Source organism: Diaphorina citri, unplaced genomic scaffold (genome assembly GCF_000475195.1).
Source record: "Diaphorina citri unplaced genomic scaffold, Diaci psyllid genome assembly version 1.1 scaffold1596, whole genome shotgun sequence".
Classification (NCBI taxonomy): Eukaryota; Metazoa; Arthropoda; class Insecta; order Hemiptera; family Psyllidae; genus Diaphorina; species Diaphorina citri.
In genome coordinates, this window is record NW_007379022.1 from 6,523 (window position 1) to 32,354 (window position 25,832).

At 40.8% G+C, this 25,832-nt stretch overlaps 1 protein-coding gene across 1 annotated transcript; it reads left to right on the forward strand.

Moving 5' to 3' along the window:
- LOC103516547 (muscarinic acetylcholine receptor M3) lies at positions 1 to 25,431 on the forward strand. Its single transcript, XM_026828912.1, is given in 7 exon segments — positions 1 to 180; positions 9,379 to 9,498; positions 9,952 to 10,154; positions 17,539 to 17,642; positions 19,973 to 19,994; positions 22,570 to 23,205; positions 23,659 to 25,431. Coding segments are annotated over 7 exon segments (2,769 nt in total). The 5' UTR covers positions 1 to 7; the 3' UTR covers positions 25,170 to 25,431.
- Positions 25,432 to 25,832: the final 401 nt, after the last annotated feature.

Sequence of the window (25,832 nt, forward strand, 5' to 3'; positions counted from 1 at the left end):
GATAGTAATGGAGGAGACTTCGCTAGAAGATGTCGTATCGGGAGACAGATCATCGGACGACGTCGTCAACATCACCTCAGATTCCTTCTACGAGGACCCCTTCAGCAACTTCAGTTCCACGCCCACCTACGCCAAGTCCACGCCCATCTATTCCATTGGGCCGGATTATATAACCCAGTGGTAAGTTTGGCCACGCCTCTTCTTTACTTTCCTTATCCTGTTCGCGCAAAATTTTCGACGGTCAGTTTTTAGTGCCAAAACACGTTTTTACACATGGGATCCTCGGTATTTCGGTAACTTTTTGAAGGTTCATTCCAACTATTCGATTGTAGGTATGTCAAATAAAAGTTACTAGTACTCAATTCTTGTTAAGACAATCTTTTTTTATGCAGTAGGAATTAAGTAAAGACGTCGCGTCGTATAAAGAGTGAGTGTGAGTTATAAAAGAGTGGATTACTCGATGAGTCAGATCTGACTCATTGACCGAGTAGTCCACTGGAAAGAGTAAACAGTTCTTGTATAATAAATTCTTTAAACATCTCTAAAATGAAAGGGCCCTTTCAACAACTACCTACAAGGAATTATGATTTGTCGATTAATCTAGGTATTCCTCTTTTCGTTTTTCCCCTTACATTTCTTCGCTTTCTCCTAAGGCTTAATACAATCGATGTCTGTCTTCTCTCTCCCAAAGCTTTCAAACCCTAAACTATCCATGCCTAATGAATAATCATTTAAAATTCAAAACCCGAAAGCCATTATTTCTCAAAAAAGCAACAGAAGTACCTACCGAGCCTAATTGCTTTCTAAACCACACTGAAAACCAATGCTCAATGGGGCATGTTGTTGAAAGGAAGAAAAGTAGGGTTAGAATGGGGCAGAATTGAAGTGGATGGACTCTTCAGCAAATACTTTGCAAATACTTTGCAATTACTTTGCAAATACTTTGCAATTACTTTGCAATTACTTTGCAAATACTTTGCAATTACTTTGCAATTACTTTGCATTTACTTTGCAATTACTTTGCAAATACTGTGCAATTATTTTGCAATTACTTCGATCCCCGGCAGGGTCGAAGTTTTGGCTCTGTGCTTGGAGTTCGGGGTGCACTCAGCCTCGTGAGGACCATTGAATGGCTACTTTAATAGAGTAGCGACGAGGGGCGGCATTACCACATTACCAGTGTAAAAAGATGTTTGCAATATGAAAATTCAGGACTCCCATAATTTGATCTCTTTGTAAGTAGGTAGGTACCTAACTGTTGCTGATTTAGTCAGTCCACACAGCCTGGAAAACCATAAATTCCCCTTGTCGCGCCGAATGACGGCCGTCGACTTTGAGTGTGGACACAGCCTAAGGTTTTCTACATAGATAGGTACGATCAATGTGTTGACCTCATTTATACAACTCGGCCTTACAACTGTTTTGAAATTCAAGAGGGCTAGAAGCTTCAAATCTCTTCCCCTAACTCAATCTTCCCTCCTCTCTTACTATTCCCCTGCCGTCTTTTACTACCCTCCTTCTCCCTACCCCCCTCTCTCTCTCACACACTTACTTTTTCCTCCCTCATCCAGTATGACCCCCTCAAACTTCTTCTCCCTCTCTCTTACTTTCTCCCCTCTTATCCATTAAAAATCCCTCCACCTTCTTCCCTCTCCTCAATCTTCCCCTCTTTTCCTAACTCTCCACTTTCACCAACCTTCATTTTCCCCTCCCTTCCACCCCTCTCCCATCCTAAGCTAATATATTTTTGAAGGAATTCCATCATTTATTCTTCAGGCGAGGACGAGGAAACACAATTAGAGGTTGAAGCCCGCTCATTTGTATTCAGAGAGATAGGTATTACCATTCTCTTCCCCTCCATTTCCCCTCCCCTAAGACTCTCCTTCCCCTCCCCTACTGGTATGTCTTGAATAATTAATTTCGCTTTTGACTAACAACAGACCTTCTTTTCTCCTCCTCCTCCTCCTCCTCCTCCTCCTCCTCCTTCTTCTTCTTCTTCTTCTTCTTCTTCTTCTTCTTCTTCTTCTTCTTCTTCTTCTTTGACCTTCTCCCCCTCCTTCTTCTTAGTTTCAGTCCTCTAGCCCTCCTTTTCAGCATACGCAATTTGAAGCACGAAATACATTTCTGCTTCTTCTTCTTATTCTTCTCCTCCTCTTTCTCCTCTTCCACTTCTTTTTCCTACTTTAAGGGGGAAGAGAGAACTCCTGAAATTAGGCACCTTTTGATGTTCTTAGTTTTCCTACCAGCTTGCTTGGTAGGTTTGAAGTTAAAATGGAAATAATTAGGACAAAGCTACATTATATGTAGGTACCTAGGTCGGTAGTTATCTAATATCTTTTTAAATATTATGTACCTACATCTACATAAATCATTAAAATTATCTGTAGTGAAGAGCCTTTTCACAATTTATTTGCCAGCCTAGTTAGCTTAGTTGGTAGTGGGTCTGCGTTGTAAGCCCTAGGCCGCGGGTTTGATTCCCGCCCGGGGCAGATTTTATCCTGATAGTATAATGTTCGTTCTCGGAACGGCTGGCTTTCTCCTATCCTGTCTTCCTTCTCTCTTCGTTTTCGGGACGATAAGACCATAGCAGTTACAGTTTCCTCTGTCAAACCTCTTAAAAAAATCAAAATATTTACATGTTCTTCTCTTAAAACCTTTAAAAAAAAAAAAAAAAAAAAAAAAAAAAAAAAAAAACAATTAAATACTGACTCCATCCACAACTTTAGAAAATCCATTTCACTCCTACAATTGCCTCAGTATTATTTGTTCTCCTTCGTCTTCGTCCTCTCCTCCTTCATCTTTTTCTCCTTCTTTTTCTTCTCCTCCTTCATCTCTCTCTCCTTCTTTTTCTTCTTCTCCTCCTTCTTCTTCTACAAAAGCCTGCGGTGTTTTCGGCCTTGTAAAAGGCACAGAAGATTGGTTCGAAGGAATTTAAAGGAATTTCTCCTAGTAGTTTGTTCCAGCTTAACTCCAAACACAAAAAGCCCACTCCGAGGCTTAGGTGTAGGGGCAACTGCCCCAAGGGAGGAGTGGGTTGTGTGAGAGCGAGAGTAAGAGAGAGAGAGAAAAAGGCAGAAGGAAGAGAGAGGAAGAAAGACAAGAGATAGCGAGAGAGAGAGAGAGAGAGAGAGAGAGAGAGATACACCACTGAGGCAGACGGTGTAATGGTCTTCCATCTGAGTCTTCCATCAAGATGTGATCCTAATTAGTTTTCTTCAAAGGCCAGAGGTATAGGTATTTTGAGGTATAAGAACTCAATTACCTTTACCTTATAGCCTATATACCCATGTAGGAAAATGTATATTATGTCGGTAGACTTATTATAAGGTTGAATTGTTCTACGTTCTTAGATAAGCCATCTTTTTATTTGGTTGGTACTGATTTCCACTCTGAACTTTAAACATGAACTAAAAAGAAAAAGAAAATCCTTCACACGCGATATTTCTTCAATAAAGAAGGAAGGAGAAAGAGAAAAGAAAAAGGAGAAGATACCTACAGAGGGAGGGAGAGACGACTTAGAGAAGTAAGGAAAGTGATAGAGAAAGAGAAAAGGAGAAATAAGGAAGTTAGAGGAAGATCGAAGAAAGAGAGAAAGAAAGAGCGAGAGAGAGAAAGAGAAAGAGAGATTAGAGAACAAAGAAAGAGAGGGAGAGAGAGCGATGAGGGGGGGGAGGAAACACAGTCAAAGAAAGATAGCGGAGGAAAATAGTGAAAGGGAGAGGAGGAGGGAGAGAGAATGACAGGAAATAGAAGAGAAAGAAAGAAAGAGAGAGAGAAGGGGGGAGAGGGAGAGAGAGAGATTTTATCTGATAAGTAGAAAGTAATTAATTATCGAATAAAAGCTCTTCAGACATGCATGTCTTTTGTTAGTTACCTAACTATTTCCTAGTTATTTCCATCATTTAAGTGTTACAAGCAGTTTTTTTTTTCTAAAAATAAAACATGAGCTTTACAAACAAAGGTAGGTATACGTAGGTACTCGTAGGTTTACATCCTGAGTTTTTCATAATACCTACCTATCTATTGAAAGTAGGAAAATAATTTTACTAGGTACCTACCTGTTAAGTAGGTACATACTGTTGTGGCCAGTCGCTAATGTTTGGTTTGCTAGTTTTTGAAAATAAAGTTTTCAGTCTTCTTTGAATTTTCCTCCGAACCGAAATGTTGTTCTTTCCTCAATATTTAACATTGGCGCAGTAGGCAGATTTTATTGGTGATTTTGCATTTCTGGATATTAACATGCCTGATACGATATCAGGAACGAGTGGATCAATTCCAGATTTGGCAAACAGCTTAGTGCAAGCTTTGGACCGGCTTGTACAAAATCAGGTTGGAGGAAATAGAGATGGTAAAATTCAATGTGCAATTACCCCGTTCGATGAGAAGAACGAAACATTTCGCTCCTATTTGCAAAGATTGGATAATACTACACCACCGAGGCAGATGGTGTAGTGGTCTTCCATCTGAGTCTTCCATCAAGATGTGATCCTAATTACCTAGTTTTCTTCAAAGGCCAGGTATAGGTATTAGAACTTAATTACCTTTACCTTATAGCCTATACCTACCTATGTAGGAATATTATTATATCGGTATAGACTTAAGGTAGAATTGTTCTACGTTCTCGAGATAAGCCATCTTTTTATTTAGTTGGTACTGATTTCCACTCTGAACTTTAAACATGAACTAAAAAGAAAAAAAAAATCCTTCACACGCGATATTTTAAACTCTTCAATGGGGAAGGAAGGAGAAGGAATAGAAAGAAAAGGAGATACACAGGGAGGGAGAGAAAGAGAAAAGGAGAAAAAGGATAGAGAGAGACAGAAAGAGGAAAATAGTGAAAGGAGGGATGGAAAAATCGTAGAATAACAAAGAAAGAGAAAAGAAAAGAGGAAGAAAGAGAGATAAAGAGGGAGAGAGAATGACAGGAAGTAGAAGAGAGAGAGAGAGAGAGGGGGGGGGGAGAAAGAGAAGATTATCTGATAAGTAGAAAGTAATTAATTATCGAATAAAAGCTCTTCAGACATGCATGTCTTTTGTTAGTTACCTAACTATTTCCACCTCCTCTCTCTTTCCCTCTCTCTCTCTCTATCCTCTCCCCCTCTATCCTCCATATTCTTCCACACCTCTCTCTCTCTCTTTCTCCTTTCTTATAACTGCTAATCCTTATTTCCTCCTCCCTCTTTTCCCCCTCCATTTTCTCTCTTCGCACTCTCCCTATCTCTAGGTAAGTAATACTACCTAGGTATGTCATTCCTAGTCCATCCAAGAGAGCTCAGCACTTCCCAGCTCCTAAAAAGGGTGAGGTATCGTTTTGCCCCGTGTTCTCCTACATACCTACCTACACAGCCAGGCTATATTGCATGTCATCATTTTATGGAATTTCGCGATACACCGTCATGTTTCATGCAGAATAGGTGCTCTACTCAGAAAAAAAAAAAAAAAAAAAAAAAAAAAAACAAGGGGGAAAATGAAGAACAAAAACTGGGATGATTCTTTTGAATATTTCCCGGGGTATTTCCGAAGTTCAAATTCTTCCAGTTATCTAATTTAGCAGGACTAGTAAGCAGTTAGCTTCAATTATTGTAAAGCGTCTGCCTGGTAAGCATTGGGTTGCGGGTTCGAATCCTCCTTCTATCTTCTATTTAATTTCAGGACGATAAGACCCCAGAGAGAGAGAGAGAGAGAGAGAGAGAATATTTACTGGTGTACTCTCAAAGTTCAATCTCTTCCAGTTATCTATCATTCCTCAAAATTACTCTCTCTTTCCCTCCCTCTCTCTCTCTCTCTCTCTTTATTGCCATCAAAGTCTCATTTTCTTTTCATTAGGAAGAAAAATAAGAAGGAGGAGGAGGAGGAGGAAGGAAGAGAAACGAAAAGTATAACTTCTTATCTTTCACACAATAAAATGTGATTCTCGTATGTTTTTTTTTTCCAAAGTAAAAAGTCAATAATGTACAATAATCTTCTTCTTCTCACTCTCCTTCAATACTTCTTTTTCCTCTTCTTCTTCTTCTTCTTCTTCTTCTTCTTCTTCTTCTTGTTCTTCGTCTTCTTTCTTTTCCCGTTTCAAAGGGGTTGGCGGTTGTCGTAGATCGATCAGTGCCCATTTTACAACCAAAAGACCTTAATCCTTCGACTCTCACTGTGAAATGAAATTTACCTGGGTATAATATTCTAATTCTTACACGAGAAGAAAAAAAATGAATGTAGTAAAAATTAAAATTAGCTTAGTTGGTAGTGCGTCTACCTTGTAAGCGCTAGGCCGCGGGTTCGATTCCCGCCCGGGGCGGATTTTATACTGATGGGATAGTGTTCGTTCTCGGAACGGCCGGCTTTCCCCTATCCTGTCTTCCTTCTCTCTTCGATTTCGGGACGATAAGACCATAGCAGTTACAGTTCCCTCTGTCAAACCTCTTGACCTGCGGGAAGGGGATAGAGTAATTATCAAGCAAAAACCTTCTGATAAGTATTTCTCTTCAGATATTTATGAAATTGTGAATGTGAATGGAAATCAAATTACAGTTTCAAATGAAAATGGTACTTATACAAGAAATTCTTGTTATGTTCGCAAGTACTGTGGTAATGTGAACGCCAAGTCAACTCAAAATGAACGTCTTCAAAATGATGTGAGCAACCAGGAAAATGGTTCTCTCCGTCCTCAAGTTTATTTTAAAACTAGAGTATTCAGACGTTCCAGTCAACCCTTGAGTCAAAAAATTTGAGCTCTCTTCTTTTTCCTCCTAACTTTTTTACTCCTCCTCCTTCCTCTCTACTCCTCTTCCTTCTCCTCCTTCCTCTCTGTTCTTCTTCCATCTCCTCCTTCCTCTCTCCTCCTCTTTCTTCTCCTCGTTCCTCTCTCCTCCTCTTCCTTCTCCTCCCTAATCTTCTTCTCTTCCTTAATCTTCTCCTCCTCTTCCTTCTCCTCCTTCCTCTCTCCTCCTCTTCCTTCTCCTCCCTAATCTTCTTCTCTTCCTTAATCTTCTCCTCCTCTTCCTTCTCCTCCTTCCTCTCTCCTCCTCTTCCCTCTCCTCCCTAATCTTCTTCTCTTCCTTAATCTTCTCCTCCTCTTCCTTCTCCTCCTTTTCTTCCTCCTACTTTTTTCTTTTACTCCTCTTTCTACTCTTCCTCTCTTTTCTCCTAATTCTATTTCTCCTCCTCCTCCTCTTTTCCTTCTTCTTCTCCTCCTTCTTCTTGTTCTTGTTCTTCTCCTTCTCCTTCTCCTCCTTCTCCTCTTTCTTCTTCTTCTTATCCTTCTCCTCCTCCTCCTTCTTCTTCTCCTTCTCCTCCTTCTTCTTTTTCCTCTTCTTCTTCTTTTTCTTTTACTTTTTCTTCTTCTTCTTCTCCTCTTCCTCCTCCTTGCCCTTCTTTTCTTCTCCCTACTTCTTCTTCTACTCCTCCTCCTCCTCCTCTCTTTCTTCCAATATAAAAACCAAACAACTTTTATTTCTCCTCCTCCTCCTCTTCCTTTTTCTCCCTGTTCTCCAATAGGAAAACCAAACAACTTTCGTTTTTTCTCGCACATTTCGGTATTTATTGGGAGAATTTTTTGAAGTATTGTTTTTCTTTTCCGGTGGCTGAGAGGACTTAGAGGGAGGGAGCGGTGAGAGATATAGGTACCTAAAAATAATGATATCTACTTCCTCATGTGAGTCCGGAGTGGGAGAAACTTTGAGGAGTTATTTTTATTCTCCTCTATGAGGGAACTGGAACAAACGAGGTCTTATCTTCCCGAAATCGAAGAGAGCATGAGAATATACTCATAATTATATGTATTACATAATTATATAAGAGAAAGTTAGTTGTCCTAAAATCGAAAAATATCGGTTTAGTATAAATTTCACCTCGGGTGGGAATCGAAACCGCGACCTAGCGCTTACAAGGCAGAGACCTACCCTCCAAGCTAACCAGTCTAAATAAGTTTAGAAGGCTAAATAAGTCTGTCTGTACAAAAGTGTTGGTGAATATTGAGCAAGTTCGAAGGCCGGGTATGCTCGAACATTCTCCGAGCGTACTTACCTATTTACCTGCCTCGGTGGTGTAGTGGTCAAGGCGCTCGCCTGGTAAACAGGAGGGCGTGTGATCAATCCCAGCCGAGGTATGGAATTTTATCCTCAATATAATTTGAGAATTTGACCACAATAATAGTGGTAGCCTACTGCTGGAGTAAATGGCTCCCCTTCCCTATCTTTCTCTCTTTCCTTTCTTTTCTCCATTTCTCCCTCTTTGGCTCCCCTTCCCTATCTCTCTCTCTCCCTCCCTTCTTTTCTCCATTTCTCCCTCTTCGGCTCCCCTTCCCTATCTCTCTCTTTCTCCCTCCCTTCTTTTCTCCATTTCTCCCTCTTTGGCTCCCCTTCCCTATCTCTCTCTCTCTCCCTCCATTCTTTTCTCCATTTCTCCCTCTTTGGCTTCCCTTCCCTATCTCTCTCTCTCCATTCTTTTCTCCATTTCTCCCTCTTTGGCTTCCCTTCCCTATCTCTCTCTCTCTCTCTCCTTTCTTTTCTCCATTTCTCCCTCTTTGGCTTCCCTTCCCTATCTCTCTCTCTCTCTCTCTCTCCCTTTTCTCCATTTCTCCCTCTTTGGCTTCCCTTCCCTATCTCTCTCTCTCCCCATTCTTTTCTCCATTTCTCCCTCTTTGGCTCCCCTTCCCTATCTCTCTCTCTCTCCCTCCATTCTTTTCTCCATTTCTCCCTCTTTGGCTTCCCTTCCCTATCTCTCTCTCTCTCTCTCTCCCTTTTCTCCATTTCTCCCTCTTTGGCTCCCCTTCCCTATCTCTCTCTCCCTCTCTATTTCTCCCTTCCTCCTCTAACTCCCTCTCTGTTCCTTCCCTCCCTATAAAATTGCTATTGTACTCACGAAATCTATTTGAGGTCGAGCAGTGCATGAATTTCCCCACTCCCTCCCAAAATTATTATTATGTTATTTTATTGTAACAATACAGCATACATTATTATTTCAGAAAAAAAAATAATTAGTTTGGTTTTTGAATAAATTATTTTTTGGTGTTTTGTGTGTGTGCGTGTATGCCTCAGTGGTTTAGCGGTCAGTTTGGATGTTTAATTTTGTTGACCGGGTGGGCCTGGTGAGCAGAAGAGTGTGGGTTCAATCTCCGGCCAATGTTGTGGCCATTCCTGATTTGGAATTACAAAATAAACTGTCCACCTCAGTGGTGCAGTTGTTAACACGTTGGACTTTGGATCTGGAGGTTGGTGGTTCGAGTCATAGTCAAGACATAAAATTTATCTAGGTGCAATAATTGGGAAACGATATAATTGGGAAACACAAATTTTGTGACAACCATTTAAGTCCTATGTTCAACACAGTTATTATTTTTTCTTTACGTTTTACTTAGCTTTACTCTTTTTTGTTGTGTGTTGACAGGAAATTGAAGAAGCAGAGAGATAGACTTTGCCGCTATGTGTATCAGAAGTTGTTCACGGAACAGTGTATCTTCACGTACAATGCGTCCGAGGTCAACTCCTTCTGGGACACAGCTGAAGGGTAAGTCAAAGTTAACTTTTGAAGAAAAGATAAGAAAGTAAGACTTACCTCGAAGTATCTATCATAAACAAAATTGGCACAAATTTTCATTCAACACAAAATCAACACGGAATCAAAACTCTGTTTGGATAGATCTACCTTCAATGCACCAGCTCCCACTAAAATTAGATTAGCACCAGTTAGAAATTAGATTAGCACTGAAATTAGATAATTAGATTAGCACCAGTTCCTAATGGGTCACTGAAATCTAATTCCGCGTAGTTGATATATGGACGATTTTGTTCAATTTTATTGAGTGAAATAATTACCATACTGTCGATTGTTTTAACGGTATTTTTAAGCTGGGTGAGTTTAATGTGATCAGTGATTAGCCTGACACTTTTTTGGGGATTCTAACTTAAAGATTGACTTTTTTGCAATATTGCTATGCTTGAACTCGTTCTCTGTCCCCAGATACGCGGCGCTTGGCAACAGCGCCGAGTCCGCCCCGGAGTACGGTGCCAATATCATGGAGCTTCCACACCAGAGTGCCACAAACAGTACCCTCCTTAATGTCAGCCTCAATTCGAGCCTGTTCAGTGTGGGCGAGCCGACAATAACCCCCGTACTGCCCCCCTTCGAGCTATGGCAATCCATACTAATAGCACTAATCATAGGTAAGATCAAACTTTCTTGACTTGGCGGGGCGGAGCACTACCGCGCTCCTTACGAGTAATATGGCTCCTGAGACTACTCAGAGCTTGTTCGGTACGGGGTTTTACTCAAAATTATCAGGCCATCATACCGTCTTGATTCCAAAATAAAGCTTGATGAACATCCTTGATTCCCACCATGTTCCAGAAGCCTGATGAAAAAATATATATATAAAAAATTTAATATTATCTAGAAAAAAAAAAAAAAAAAAAAAAAAAAAAATTTTTTTTCACACCTTATCAGATTGACGTATTCGTTTCGCATTTTATTTAAAACTTGTGCTCAGAAAGCATGAAAAAAAAAAATCCTACTACGCTTCTTTCTTCTCCCTCCTCCTCCTACACATCCTCCAAAGCTTCTTAACTTCTATACACACTTCTCCTCCAGAGCAATCACATATACAATTGACACTAAATAAAAACATAGATTAGTCGATTGAAAAATTGGCCACACATAAATTTTTCAACAACCATTCTCCAGAAGACTTCTGCTCTACACGCACGGGAGAGCGCGCGCTTGTTTCCCTCTTTATAAAACGAGTACCACTTCACCCTCCGCTTCCCCCTAAAACCCGTTTCTCAATCAGCACCCGTGTTTTACACTCCATCCTTCCTCTCCGTTTTCAGACGACGAATGTCTCTCTAGATTTTTTGTCGACACGTACTGAAGGTTTGTTTCAATAGGGTTGTAAAGATTTGAGGGAGAAGGAGAGGGATGGAGTTAAAAATAGACATAGGATTTTATGGTCGGGTTGTTTGGAGTGGCTGGTGCGCCTGCCATTCTGAAGAGTGTGGGTTCGCTTCGCCCCGAGGCAAAAAATTACCTACTAGGTTAACTTGGTATTGAATTGAGAAACATCTTCTCAAAGTAACGGTTCGTGCTCAGAACGGGCGCTTCTTCTATAAAATGAATATATAAACTTCAGGTATAGTTCCTCTTCACTTTCGGACGATAAGACCTCCGCCGTTACATTTCCCTCTATGAACCTCCTTGAAATAAAGTGGGTAAGCTAAAAATAGCGATTCCTTGATGGCATTTTGAGGAAATTTCGAGAAAAATGGGCCACTCGTCCAGACACCCTCCAGCACTCAACGTTGCTTAACCTCACTTTCGTTCCGAGGTTTATGCAACAGGAGCTCGGGATTTTTGTCATTACGGCTCTATAATACTTATAAAACCCCCCCCCCCCCAGGGGGGGGTTGGGGGGAGGGGGAGTGATAATTTTAAATCCCATCTAAAATTGCGAATTCGGTTGATGGGGTTTCAAAGTTAATTAGAGGTGTTATAGTTATAAATCAGTGGCGTAAAGCTTGCAGGGAACTTACACTCATATTTTTTATGAACAAAAATTCTCGGTTTCAGATCAGTCTCAAGCAAATTTTGGCAAATCAGATGTTTGAAATTGATGCTTTTTTTAGGTTTGACAGAGGGAACTGTAACTGCTATGGTCTAATCGTCCCGAAATCGAAGAGAGAAGGAAGACAGGATAGGAGAAAGCCAGCCGTTCCGAGAACGAACATTATCCCATCAGTAAAATCCGCCCCGGGCGGGAATCGAACCCGCGGCCTAGCACTTACGAGGCAAACGCACTACCAACTAAGCCAACTAGGCTGGCGAAATTGATGCTTGAGCACTTGCTGAGAGCCAGTATTTTGTTAATAAATATGGGAGTTTAAAGGTGTGTCCACACTGTCCACACAGAGTCGACTGACCGTCGATCGACATCGATTCGGTGGACTATGGTTGGACACACCTTTAGTTAGGCCAGCCGCCAGACTAGCTAGCTTGGAGGGTAGCGCATCTGACTTATATTTAATGGAAAGTAATATTTAATGTTTGGGATTGATGCTTCACAAGTAATATTTAATGTTTGGGATTGATGCTTCACAAGTAATATTTAATGTTTGGGATTGATGCTTCACAAGTAACATTTAATTTTTGGGAATGATACAACTTGGGGGAATGATATTAGAAACCAGCCTCGGTGGTGTAGTGGTCAAGGCGCTCGCCTGGTAAACAGGAGGGCGTGGGTTCAATCCCAGCCGAGGTATGGAATACCTACCTCGGTGGTGTAGTGGTCAAGGCGCTCGCCTGGTAAACAGGAGGGCGTGGGTTCAATCCCAGCCGAGGTGTCATTTCCTCCCTTGTACATAGTCCTCCAACCAGACTGGATGGAGGAATAGTGTCATTTACGTTGTCTCCTGTCTTTTTAGTCCCATTTTATCCTCTTTTCCCGTATTTAACCTTTTTTAGATTTAACACACAACAAACACACCACCACATTTTTCTCACAGTACTGTTGTAATGTTGTATTCACACTCATTTAACAAATTAGGACCTGAAATAACTTGGCAAGGGTGAGAGAGAGAGAAAGAAAGAAAGTGTTTGAGACTGAGAGAGAGAAGGTGTTTCGGAATTGAGAGAAGAAGGGGGGAGGGAGAGAGAGGTAGGTACATAATATGCTGTCTGCTCATGAGAGGTGAAAAAATTCTCTCTCTCTCTCTCTCTCTCTCTCTCTCTCTCTCTCTCTCCCTATTAAAATATAATAATTACCTACCTAAATTAGGAAATTAATAAAATATATTTCTAGCGAGATTCGAACCCTAGTAAATAGAAACCTAAAGCCCACGAATTGCTAGATGTTTTTCTCGCGTAGTTTCTTAATTACCCGCACATAGTTGTTACGTAATTTTAGATGCACCTGCAAACAGTAAAGAGGAACACACTTCCTAGAAAAAAAGAGATACGAAAGAAGGGAAAACAAGAAGAAGAAGAAGGAGAAGAAGAAAAAGACGAAAAGAAAATAAAGAAGTAAAATAAAAGAATTGGGATCTAAACCCCCCACTTCCTTGTTGTCGGTTTAATTTTATTAAATTCCTTCTTTAATTTTTACCTCTTCTCTCTTCTTCTTTTCCTCCTCCTCCTTCTTCTCCTTTTCTTCTCCTCCTTCGTCGTTTTATCTTCTTTCTCACAATACCTATCTCGTCTTTTCTTTTTTCTTTGAAGAAATTTAGGTACGTACCTATTCCTCGAAGAAGAAGAAGGTAGAAAACTTTTGGCGAAAGTTTTTATTTTTTTTCATCATCTTCTTCTTCTTCTCCTTCTTTTTCTTTTTTTTTTTATTTTTACAAAATATTAAGTCTCTCCTTAATTATTATGGTGGGAAAAATTTAGAATATTATGATTATTATTATTATTATTTTTTTCGAGTGATTGCTTGCTATACCCAGGGCCTATAAGGCTTAGTCCCCATTTACAATTATATCTCCTTTTACCCCTTTTAATTTTCATCAAATTCCATCATGAATGTGATAAAAAAAAAAACTTGGTATTTAAACACCACTTGCGTCCAATAACATTCCAGTCCAGTTTACCTGAAAATCCATTTGATACTGACCAAATAACTGGACTGGAATGTTCCTGGACAACAATTGTTTGTGGTATAGGACAGGAGGCCAATCTTTTTTATGATAGCTGGACTGACTAGGTATAGGTAGGTGATAAGGTAGGTGATAACTAGGTTTTGGGGATGGTGTACTTTAACCATTATTTGAGTTTTCTTTCACGTCCACCTTTAGCTATCCCCCTGGCTATAATGCAAACAAATCCTGGGATGATTTTCTGTTTTCTCTTCTCCTCCTCCTTCCTCTTCTTCTTCTCCTCCTCCTCTTTCTTCATCTTCTTTGAAAAAAATCTTTTTACTATCTGACGAGAGATAGTAAAAGGGTACTTGAAAATAAATTGCTTTTTTCTCGCTTTTTTCTCTTTTGAAAAGATGAGCTTTTTTTTGAGCAGACTTTGTATCAGGGCCAATTCCGCTTGGCAACTACCTGGCGTTTTTTCCAGGTAACTTGCCGTTTTTAAATAAATAAATAATAAAAAAAAAAGTTACTTTCGATTGTCACGTCATGCGAACCTTTATACTTGGAACCGCTTTCGCATTACTTGAAGGCACATTCTTTTACATCCATGTCTATTCAAGAACAAAAAAGTTCCGGGATTCACCCCTTCCCATTCTAAATTTTCCCTTTACCTTTTCCCATTTTAAATTCCCCTATTAACTACCTCTCCCAATTTTCCCTACATCCCAACCCTGCATAACTACCTTCATTTAGCCATTCGACAATTTACCCTGTCTGCCTGTGATTCGGCTCTCTATTTATTCGGCTCTCTATTATGCATATGCTTCTCCCCTCTAAATCCCTTTATTTCTCTTTATCTTCCCTCCGTTGTTTCCCTTCCCCTACCTTTCTTTGTCTTTCTCCCTTTCTTTCTCTGTATCCGTTTTCCCTCTCTGAATCTATTTCGCTCTCTGTCTCTCACTCACTCACTCTTCTATCTCTGTCTTTGTTTTTACCCTTTCTCTTTCAATATAGATATCCCTCTCTGAATCTCTCTCTCTCTCTCTTTCCCTATCCTATTTTATGCCACTCTTTTCCGTTATTTCTCTGGCCTCTTTTTCGCTCCATCTCTCTCTCTCTCTCTCTTTATTCTCCTGGCTCTCCTCTCTCTCTCTCTCTTTATTCTCCTGGCTCTCCTCTCTCTCTCTCTATTTCTATTTGTCAATTGAACCCCTATTTCAGTGTTTATATATTGACGTGACGTTGTGAAAAATGTTGCACATGGAAATAACTAATTTAATTGGGGGAAAGGGAGAGAGAGAGGAAGGTAGGGATGAAGAGAGAGAGAGAGAGGGCGATAGAGGAAGAGGGGGGGAGACAAATAATGAAAAAGATGGAGAGAGAGAGAGAGAGAGAAATGATGTTGAAGTTGGACAGAAATAGTAGCCAGACATTTTGTGACATATTGATAGACTAACAGCAGTGATGTTTACTAAATAGACAGATGTCTCTCTCTCTCTCTCTCTCTCTCTCTCTCCCACCCTCCCACTCTCTTTCTCTCTCTAAAAACCAGCCATTGCAAATCATGTATTGCTTTTACCGTCTCTCTCCTTCTCTCTTGAAACCACCCCAGCACCCACCACCAAATCATGGTTTTTCCAACGCTCCCTCTCTCTCCCTCCCTTATGATCCCCTATACATATGAAAATGCACCCCCTCTTTCTCTCTCACTAACTTATCTCCCTCCCTCTCTCCGTCTCTCTCCTCTCTCTCTCTCTCTCTCTCTCTCTCTCTCTCTCTCTCTCTCTCGACCATAGGTACTATCCCTGCCATAGGCCGACCATAGGTATTATCCCTGCCATAGGCCGACCACAGGTACTATCCCTGCCATAGGCCGACCATAGGTACTATCCCTGCCATTATAGGCCGACCATAGGTACCACTTTGACGACTAATGATACTTCATGTGGGGAGTGTCGTCTTAGAAAATGGTATTACCTCGGGTTTGATATTAATCCAGGATTTCCTATTTCCATAATACCCGGACGAGTGAATTCAATCCTGAGATAATCCAGGGGCTGGTTCGCTGGAGAAATGATGACATTTTGCTGGTGAAATGTTAGTTTGTAATTTATTTATTTTCAAGTGCCTACCTGCCTTCTACCTAGTATGACCTATAGCCTATAGGTAGTTACATAAAATAATAATAATAATAATAATAATAATAATAATAATAATAATAATAATAATTCCGGGATTCAAACCCAGCACCTCCAGGTTGAGAGTCAGTGCTTTTGACCACTCGGCCACAGAGATGGACTTTATATCTACTCATCGAAATTGGAAATCCCTGCCATAGGCCGACCATAGGTACTATCCCTGCCATAGGCCGACCATAGGTATTATCCCTGCCATAGGCCGACCACAGGTACTATCCCTGCCATAGGCCGACCATAGGTACTATACTTTGACGACTAATGATACTTCGTGTGGGGAGTGTCGTCTTAGAAAGTGGTATTACCTCGGGTTTGATATTAATCCAGGATTTCCTATTTCCATAATACCCGGACGAGTGAATTCAATCCTGAGATAATCCAAGGTAAGCTTCGACCTTAATCCTAGGATTAACGCGTAAGCAGGTATCAAAGTAATCAATCGGCTGTTGTGTTTAACCCTGCTTACTTTCTTCTCTCTCTCTCTCTCTCTCTCTCTCTCTCTCTCTCTCTCTCTCTCTCTCTCTCTCTCTCTCTCTCTCTCTCTCTCTCTCTCTCTCTCTCTCTCTCTCCTAAAACAAGTATTGTAATTTTATCACCCGAAGTACGGTGTTGCATGCCGAACTTTATACATATTAAATTTTTAGGTGAATTCCCTTTAAGGTTGAGCAATTCATTTGTTGACGAAGTCACAATTTTGGCTCCGGGTTGTGTTTCTTGTGTCTTTTGTTTTACACGATTTTAATTTTCTTTTCCTTGATCTTCCTCTTGTCCTTGGTCCCTCATTTTTTGTTATAGACGGGGTTGTTATGGGGAGGATAGGGTAATTAGCATCTTGAGTTGTTAACAGCACAAGACAGAAGTGTGAAGCATGGTGGCTGAAGCCAAGGACCTCCGCGGTCTGTGATGGCTACGTAGTAAGTAAGTTTAATTTTCTTAATTTTCGAACCCCTGTCTCTCTGTTTCAGGCACCGTCTCGATGCCGTTCTACTGTGTCTACGTCCTCACCGGCTATTGGGACCTCGGACCTCTCCTCTGTGACTTCTGGCTCTCGGTAGACTACTCCGTATGTCTGGTATCCCAATACACAGTCCTCCTGATCACCATCGATCGGTTCTGTTCGGTTAAGATCGCCGCCAAATATCGGAGCTGGCGTACCAAGGACAAGGTCATGTGGATGGTGGGCATCACGTGGCTGATCCCGATGCTTCTCTTCTTCATCAGCATCTTCGGGTGGGAGCATTTCATCGGGTTCCGAGACCTCCTGCCCGGCGAATGTGCTGTGCAGTTCCTCAAGGATCCTGTCTTCAACACCGCCCTCATTATAGGGTACTACTGGACCACCCTAATTGTCCTCTTCATTCTCTACGGAGGAATATACAAGGTGGCATACGACATGCAGAAGAAATCCGAGGCGAAGCAGCGTAAGATGCAGTCGATGGTGGCGCTATCGGCGGGCGCTATGAGTGGTATATCGGGACGGGCGGCAGGGATTGGGATTGCCAAGGCACCCACCACGCTGCTGTGTGACAAACCGATAGCACCTTCCCTGTCACCGGCCGTGGGAGATTCTTCATCCAGCCAGAAGACGCCGACTAATAAAGGTAAGTCTTTTTGTGATTCTGTAATTAAACTTCCTAAACTATAGTTTAAATTCCATATTTTGATTTCTGCACTTACTTTCTGCTAATCACTACGGTTTTGAAAACGAACCTTTGCCTGTAATAAAATTCGTCCCGGATGGGAATCGAACTCGCGATCCAGCGCTTACAAATTCACTTCTTTTGTTCCAGGAATCTGCATTATTCTAACGGTCGGAGGCAACATTCTAGTCCTGTTGGCATTTTTCGTGGACCGTACCATTCGACAACCAAGCAATTACTTCATAGAATGAAGGGTTGACTCAGTGACTGTTTGAGACGAGACACTGTTAAAAATTGATAGGAGCTCCCACCACTCACTTTTCTCTCCTGAATGTACTCCCAGATTTGTGGGCAAGAGTGCTTTTGGGAAATAAATTAGTTTCGAGAGTCTATATAAAATTTGGGAGGTAATTAATTTTGGGAGAGAATAATTTTAACAGCAATCAACGTCGGGTCGCGTCCGTAGCTAGGAGCAGAGGAGGGAGGATTTTTTTTTTCTTTTTTTTTTTTTGTTTTTGGAGATGAGATGTTACCCCAAAACCCACATAAACCCCAAAGGGTTGTGTGGTGTTATTAAAAACAGCAAAATCTTACGTGTCTGGAGATGTTACCCCAAAACCCACATAAACCCCAAAGGGTTGTGTGGTGTTATTAAAAACAGCAAAATCTTACGTGTCTGGTTACTTGCACGACCTAAAGCTGTGCCCCCCCCCGCGCCCAGGCTGGGCACAATACCTTGTCCCCTCGTAAAAAATCTGGGGGGCCTAGACCCCCCCCGGCCTGCGGTGTATCTGATGCCCATGATCATCAGATTTGCGTGAGAAACCTTGTTTAGGGAGAGAGAGAGAGAGGCATAGAGGGATCTTGTTTATCTTCTCAGCATAGGATTTAGAATTGAACAGTCCCTCTTGCCCCGTTGTTCAGGTACACAACGTGCCATTTACCCCGATTCTCAGTATCCAATATCATTTACTCCCTTGTACACACTATAGTGCCATTTACCCCGATTCTCAGTATCCAATATGTGTCTCCAAATTTCCAAAACACACTGTAAAAAAAAAAACACCTGTTTTTTCTTTCACCCAGTACACCACACGAAATACCTGTTCTCACTAGATTTAACACACAACAAACACACCACCACATTTTTCTCACAGTACTGTTGTAATGGTGTATTCACACTCATTTAACAAATTAGGACCTGAAATAAGTTGGCAAGGGTGAGAGAGAGAGAGAGAGAGAGAGAAAGAAAGGAAGTGTTTGAGACTGAGAGAGAGAAGGTGTTTCGGAATTGAGAGAAGAAGGGGGGAGGGAGAGAGATGGTTAATAAAGGAACGGAAGATAGAGAGAGGGGGTTGAGGAGGGAGAAGAAGGGAGATAATGGGAGAGAGAGAGAAAGAAAAGGACTTAAAGAGATGCAGAGAGAGAGAGAGAAAGATAAGAGGTGCCAGGAGAAAAAGAGAGAAAGGGAAAGAAGAGAGATGGTGAAAAGAATGAGAGAGTGAGGCAGTGAGAGAGAGGGAGGGAGAGAGAGAGAGAATATCTCTTTCTTACAATAGGTACCTACATAATATGCTGTCTGCACATGAGAGGTGAAAAAATTCTCTCTCTCTCTCTCCCTATTAAAATATTATAATAATTACCTACCTAAATTAGGAAAATAATAAAATATAGTTCTAGCGAGATTCGAACCCTAGTAAATAGAAACCTAAAGCCCACGAATTGCAAGATCTTTTTCTCGCGTAGTTTCTTAATTACCCGCACATAGGTAGTTGTTAAGTAATTTTAGATGCACCTGCAAACAATAAAGAGGATCACAATTCCTAGAAAAAAAAGAGATAAGAAAGAAGGGACAACAAGAAGAAGAAGAAGAAGGAGAAGACGAAAAGAAAATAAAGAAGTAAAATAAAAGAATTGGGATCTAAACCCCCCACTTCCTTGTTGTCGGTTTAATTTTATTAAATTCCTTCTTTAATTTTTACCTCTTCTCTCTGCTTCTTTTCCTCCTCCTCCTCCTTCTTCTCCTTCTTTTTCTTCTCCTCCTTCGTCGTTTTATCTTCTTTCTCACAATACCTATCTCGTCTTTTCTTTTTTCTTTGAAGAAATTTAGGTACCTACGTATATCTCGAAGAAGAAGAAGGTAGAAAACTTTTGGCGAAAGTTTTTATTTTTTTTTCATCTTCTTCTTCTTCTTCTTCTTCTTCTTCTTCTTCTTCTTCTTTTTCTTCTTTTATTTTTACAAAATATTAAGTCTCTCCTTAATTATTATGGTGGGAAAAAGTTAGAATATTTTTATTATTATTATTATTATTATTATCACACAAGTCGTGAAGAATAAGCATGGAAATAGGTTTCTCAAATAAAGAAACAGAGAGAGAGGGAGAGAGAGAGAGAGAGAATATTAGTTGTGAATAAAAATTGGAAGTAGGTACCTTTGCTATGCTGGTAAGTGAAAACAAGAGTGAGAAATAGCTCCAAAGAAAAATATGGGGTACCTACACTACATAAAAATGCCAAAATAATAATAAATTATGTAAAAATATTATTACCTACGTATTATTTAAAGTACCTAAATGCCTAATAGGTACCTACTCTCATACTCATAGGTATTTATTATTCAATCAAACTCAACATGTCACTTAAAAAAAAAAAAAAAAAAAAAAAAAAAAAAAAAAAACCCTTTCACCCCGATTCTCAGTTATCCAATATCATTTCCTCCCTTGTACATAGTCCTCCATCCAGACTGGATGGAGGAATAGTGTCATTTACGTTGTCTCCTGTCTTTTTAGTCCCATTTTATCCTCTTTTCCCGTATTTAACCTTTTTCCCTTTTCCTCTTCCCATTCTAAATTTTCCCTTTACCTTTTCCCATTTTAAATTCCCCTATTAACTACCTCTCCCGATTTTTCCTTCCCAACCCTGCATGACTACCTTCATTTAGCCATTCGACAATTTACCCTGTCTGCCTGTGATATCATTTATTCGGCTCTCTATTATGCATATGTTTCTCCCCTCTGAATCCCTTTATTTCTCTTTATCTTCCCTTTTTCCCTCCCTTGTTTCTCTTCCCCTCCATTTCTTTGTCTTTCCCCCTTTCTTCTTTCTTATTTCTCGTTATTATCACCCTCCTTCTTTCCCTATACCTTTTCTCCCTGTGTTTTCACTTTTCCCCCTTATTTCTCTGAATGTTTCTCTGTCTCTCCCTTCTTTAGTTATAGTTCCCGCTTTTCTCTTTCCCTTCTTTATTGTTCTCCTCTTTTATCTTCGTTCTTCTTTCTCTTCCTCTTTTATTTACCCTTTATTATCACGCTTCTTCACTATCCTTTTCTCCTCCTCTATAACACCCTCTTTTTCTCCTTCAATTTTCTACCCTCTTCTTTCTCTTCTCTCCATTTCCCCCCTCTCTCTCTCCCTCTCCGACTCTCTTCTATCCCCATATTCTCCTTTTTCACTCCCCACTCTTTCTCTTCCTTTTTAAGGTCCTCTTCTTCTCTCTCTCCTACTCATTTACACGTATTTCTGTTCTTCCCTTCCCCCCACCCCCTTATACCTCTTCTCTCGCTGTCCTCTTGGTTATTATCAGTTCCTCCCCCCCCCCTCCTATTTTACCCCTTTTAATTTTCATCAAATTCCATCATGAATGTGATAAATGTGATAAGAAACTTGGTATTTAAACACCACTCGCGTCCAATAACATTCCAGTCCAGTTTACCTGAAAATCCAATTGAAACTGACCAAATAACTGGACTGGAATGTCCCTGGACAACAATTGTCTGTGGTATAGGACAGGAGGCCAATCTTTTTTTTTACGATAGCTGGAGTGACTAGGTATAGGTAGGTGATAACTAGGTATTGTGGATGGTGTACTTTAACCATTATTTGAGTTTTCTTTCACGTCCACCTCTTAGCTATCCCCCTGGCTATAATGCAAACAAATCCTGGGATGATTTTCTGTTTTCTCTTCTCCTCCTCCTTCCTCTTCTTCCTCTCCTTTTCCTCCTCCTCTTTCTTCATCTTCTTTGAAAAAAATCTTTTTACTATCTGACGAGAGATAGTAAAAGGGTACTTGAAAATAAATTGCTTTTTTCTCTTTTGAAAAGATGAGCTTTTTTTTGAGCAGACTTTGTATCAGGGCCAATTCCGCTTGGCAACTACCTGGCGTTTTCTCCAGGTAACTTGCCGTTTTTAAATAAATAAATAAATAAAAAAAAGTTACTTTCGATTGTCACGTCATGCGACCCTTTATACTTGGAACCGCTTTCGCATTACTTGAAGGCACATTCTTTTACATCCATGTCTATTCAAGAACAAAAAAGTTCCGGGATTCAAACCCAGCACCTCCAGGTTGAGAGTCAGTGCTTTTGACCACTCGGCCACAGAGATGGACTTTATATCTACTCATCGAAATTGGAAATCCCTGCCATAGGCCGACCATAGGTACTATCCCTGCCATAGGCCGACCATAGGTACTATACTTTGACGACTAATGATACTTCGTGTGGGGAGTGTCGTCTTAGAAAGTGGTATTACCTCGGGTTTGATATTAATCCAGGATTTCCTATTTCCATAATACCCGGACGAGTGAATTCAATCCTGAGATAATCCAAGGTAAGCTTCGACCTTAATCCTAGGATTAACGCGTAAGCAGGTATCAAAGTAATCAATCGGCTGTTGTGTTTAACCCTGCTTACTTTCTTCTCTCTCTCTCTCTCTCTCTCTCTCTCTCTCTCTCTCTCTCTCTCTCTCTCTCTCTCTCTCTCTCTCTCTCTCTCTCTCTCTCTCTCTCTCTCTCTCCTAAAACAAGTATTGTAATTTTATCACCCGAAGTACGGTGTTGCATGCCGAACTTTATACATATTAAATTTTTAGGTGAATTCCCTTTAAGGTTGAGCAATTCATTTGTTGACGAAGTCACAATTTTGGCTCCGGGTTGTGTTTCTTGTGTCTTTTGTTTTACACGATTTTAATTTTCTTTTCCTTGATCTTCCTCTTGTCCTTGGTCCCTCATTTTTTGTTATAGACGGGGTTGTTATGGGGAGGATAGGGTAATTAGCATCTTGAGTTGTTAACAGCACAAGACAGAAGTGTGAAGCATGGTGGCTGAAGCCAAGGACCTCCGCGGTCTGTGATGGCTACGTAGTAAGTAAGTTTAATTTTCGAACCCCTGTCTCTCTGTTTCAGGCACCGTCTCGATGCCGTTCTACTGTGTCTACGTCCTCACCGGCTATTGGGACCTCGGACCTCTCCTCTGTGACTTCTGGCTCTCGGTAGACTACTCCGTATGTCTGGTATCCCAATACACAGTCCTCCTGATCACCATCGATCGGTTCTGTTCGGTTAAGATCGCCGCCAAATATCGGAGCTGGCGTACCAAGGACAAGGTCATGTGGATGGTGGGCATCACGTGGCTGATCCCGATGCTTCTCTTCTTCATCAGCATCTTCGGGTGGGAGCATTTCATCGGGTTCCGAGACCTCCTGCCCGGCGAATGTGCTGTGCAGTTCCTCAAGGATCCTGTCTTCAACACCGCCCTCATTATAGGGTACTACTGGACCACCCTAATTGTCCTCTTCATTCTCTACGGAGGAATATACAAGGTGGCATACGACATGCAGAAGAAATCCGAGGCGAAGCAGCGTAAGATGCAGTCGATGGTGGCGCTATCGGCGGGCGCTATGAGTGGTATATCGGGACGGGCGGCAGGGATTGGGATTGCCAAGGCACCCACCACGCTGCTGTGTGACAAACCGATAGCACCTTCCCTGTCACCGGCCGTGGGAGATTCTTCATCCAGCCAGAAGACGCCGACTAATAAAGGTAAGTCTTTCTGTGATTCTGTTATTAAACTTCCTAAACTATAGTTTAAATTCCATATTTTGATTTCTGCACTCACTTTCTGCTGTGTATTCTTGAAATTCAGAGCGAGTTACTCGTATTACATTGAAAAAGAATCTTGTTCACTATTTTTCAGGACTAAGTAATGACACTACGACCACTGTTACCAATTCGGAACAAAAAGACAAAATTGTTGACGTTGAGAAAGAAAGATCAAGCAGTCCGGCGTTTGAATGAATCTTGTTCACTATTTTCAGGACTAAGTAACGACACTACGACCACTGTTACCAATTCGGAACAAAAAGACAAAATTGTTGACGTTGAGAAAGAAAGATCAAGCAGTCCGGCGTTTGAATCACTTTCTGCTGTGTATTCTTGAAATTCAGAGCGAGTTACTCGTACATTGAAAAAGGAATCTTGTTCACTATTTTTCAGGACTAAGTAACGACACTACGACCACTGTTACCAATTCGGAACAAAAAGACAAAATTGTAGACGTTGAGAAAGAAAGATCAAGCAGTCCGGCGTTTGAATCGGATGAGGACAGTGTTGCCACTAGTAACGCAGTCAACTGGCAAGCGAGGAAGAAATCAATCGTTGGAATGGCTGTACAGAGCGTTCTCTCCGGAAATCTCCGACCAATCACGAATGGCGCGCTTCCTACCAAACTATCACCCGATGGTATCCTGAACCCGTTGATAGAGAACATTATCTCCAAAGATAAATCACAGTTACCTTTAATTCCCGAGCAGAGTCTACTGGACTCAGCCAATCCGAATTTATGCAATGCAGGTGGAAACATGAATCCAGAAGTCGTTCATGAGAAAGACATGATAGAGTGGGAAGCCACTGGACAGAGCCGAACACCTGATAATATCTCCAGTAAAACACTGACACCTCTACAAAGTAAAAGATCAGATTCCGCAAGCAGACGCACACCAGACACAGACAATAAAATAGACAAGATACAATCAGATCCTCCAAGTACAATCTCAGATACGTCAAGTATTCCCAATAGTATACAGTCCACTTCAATCATTCCTCCACCGACAGATTTCAGAACCAGTCCCGCCTCAAGCTCTCCATCGAACAGTTTAACCAGCATTAAACGCCCCAAGAGTTTAGTGCTATCTTCACACCATACCTATGATGTGGTTAAAGGGATGGACACACAGGATTTGAAATTCATGGACGAAAGCTCGGTTATACTAGCTTCACCTATTTGTGAAAGTCCGCCATCTTCCATTACATTCCCAGTGTCTGCCAGTGTACCCAACTCCCCAGTACATGTCGCCACAAGCACAACATCTCTGCTACAGACAGCACTCATACGCTCGGCAGTACAGCAGGTGACCACTAAATCAGTCGGTACAAGCATCACTAAAATGGACACCGAAGTCAGTGTTGACATTGAAGATCAGAAACCAATCACAACTATCGTTGAGAATCCTCTTGCGGAATCTGAAATTCCAAAGATCGGGACACCTGTCAGTGCTACCACATCTATCACTGTAGCTCCCATCACAGAAGGTGACACTCCGGATGTGTCAGCGCGTCTTAACAAATCTCTGGAGAAGAAAGACTCCGGGTCTTCACGTCGCGGTGATTTCGTCAAAAGTATTGGCAAGAAGCTGAAGGCTGTCAACAGAAAGAAGAAGCATTTGAACCGACAGAAGTCCAAATCTGAAAACCGAGCGAGGAAAGCGTTTCGGACGATCTCGTTTATCCTCGGAGCATTCGTCGCTTGTTGGACGCCATACCACGTGCTAGCTCTGGTCGAAGGCTTTTGCAAAAGTCCTCCTTGCACCAATGAGCATCTGTACTTGTTTTCCTATTTCCTCTGCTACGCTAACAGTCCAGTCAATCCATTCTGTTATGCCCTGGCCAACCACCAGTTCAAGAAAACTTTGTCCAGACTATTGAAAGGTGACTTTCACATGACGTAATGACTCTTGCATTTCAATCGTGTTGATGACAATACTATTTTAGAACTCCTTTTGTACCATGATCTAGACTACTTTAAGTTACGTAATAGTTTTAAACATTAATTAAGTAGACACTTTGTTTTAAATTTGTTTCAATTGATGCAGGCAAACATCATGTACCTACCATGTGTTAGAATTACGTTGTATGTTTATGTGAGTGTTAATCATAAGTTTGTTGTATATGTATGTAAATTGTATAAACATAAGTTAATCTAATTATTATGATAGGTACTGTATTTATTCATCTCTAAGTAAAAAAAAAAAATAATAAAATTTGTGTGCTTGAATAAATTGCTAAACCTTTTTATTTAACCGATATTACTAAGTAATTAAGAAACATAAATATTTTAAAATAACTCAAATAGGTACTGTATTTATTCATCTCTAAGTAAAAAAATAACATTTGTGTGCTTGAATAAATTGCTAAACCTTTTTATTTAACCGATATTACTAAGTAATTAAGAAACATAAATATTTTAAAATAACTTATTGATTTCCATATGACATAAATCTTAGGTAGGTGATTAAGGTAGGTGATTCACAGAGTTTCTTTTGGCCTATAAAAACATTAATCAATATAACAGCATCTGGTTGTATTGTATTACCTAATTATTTCACATATAC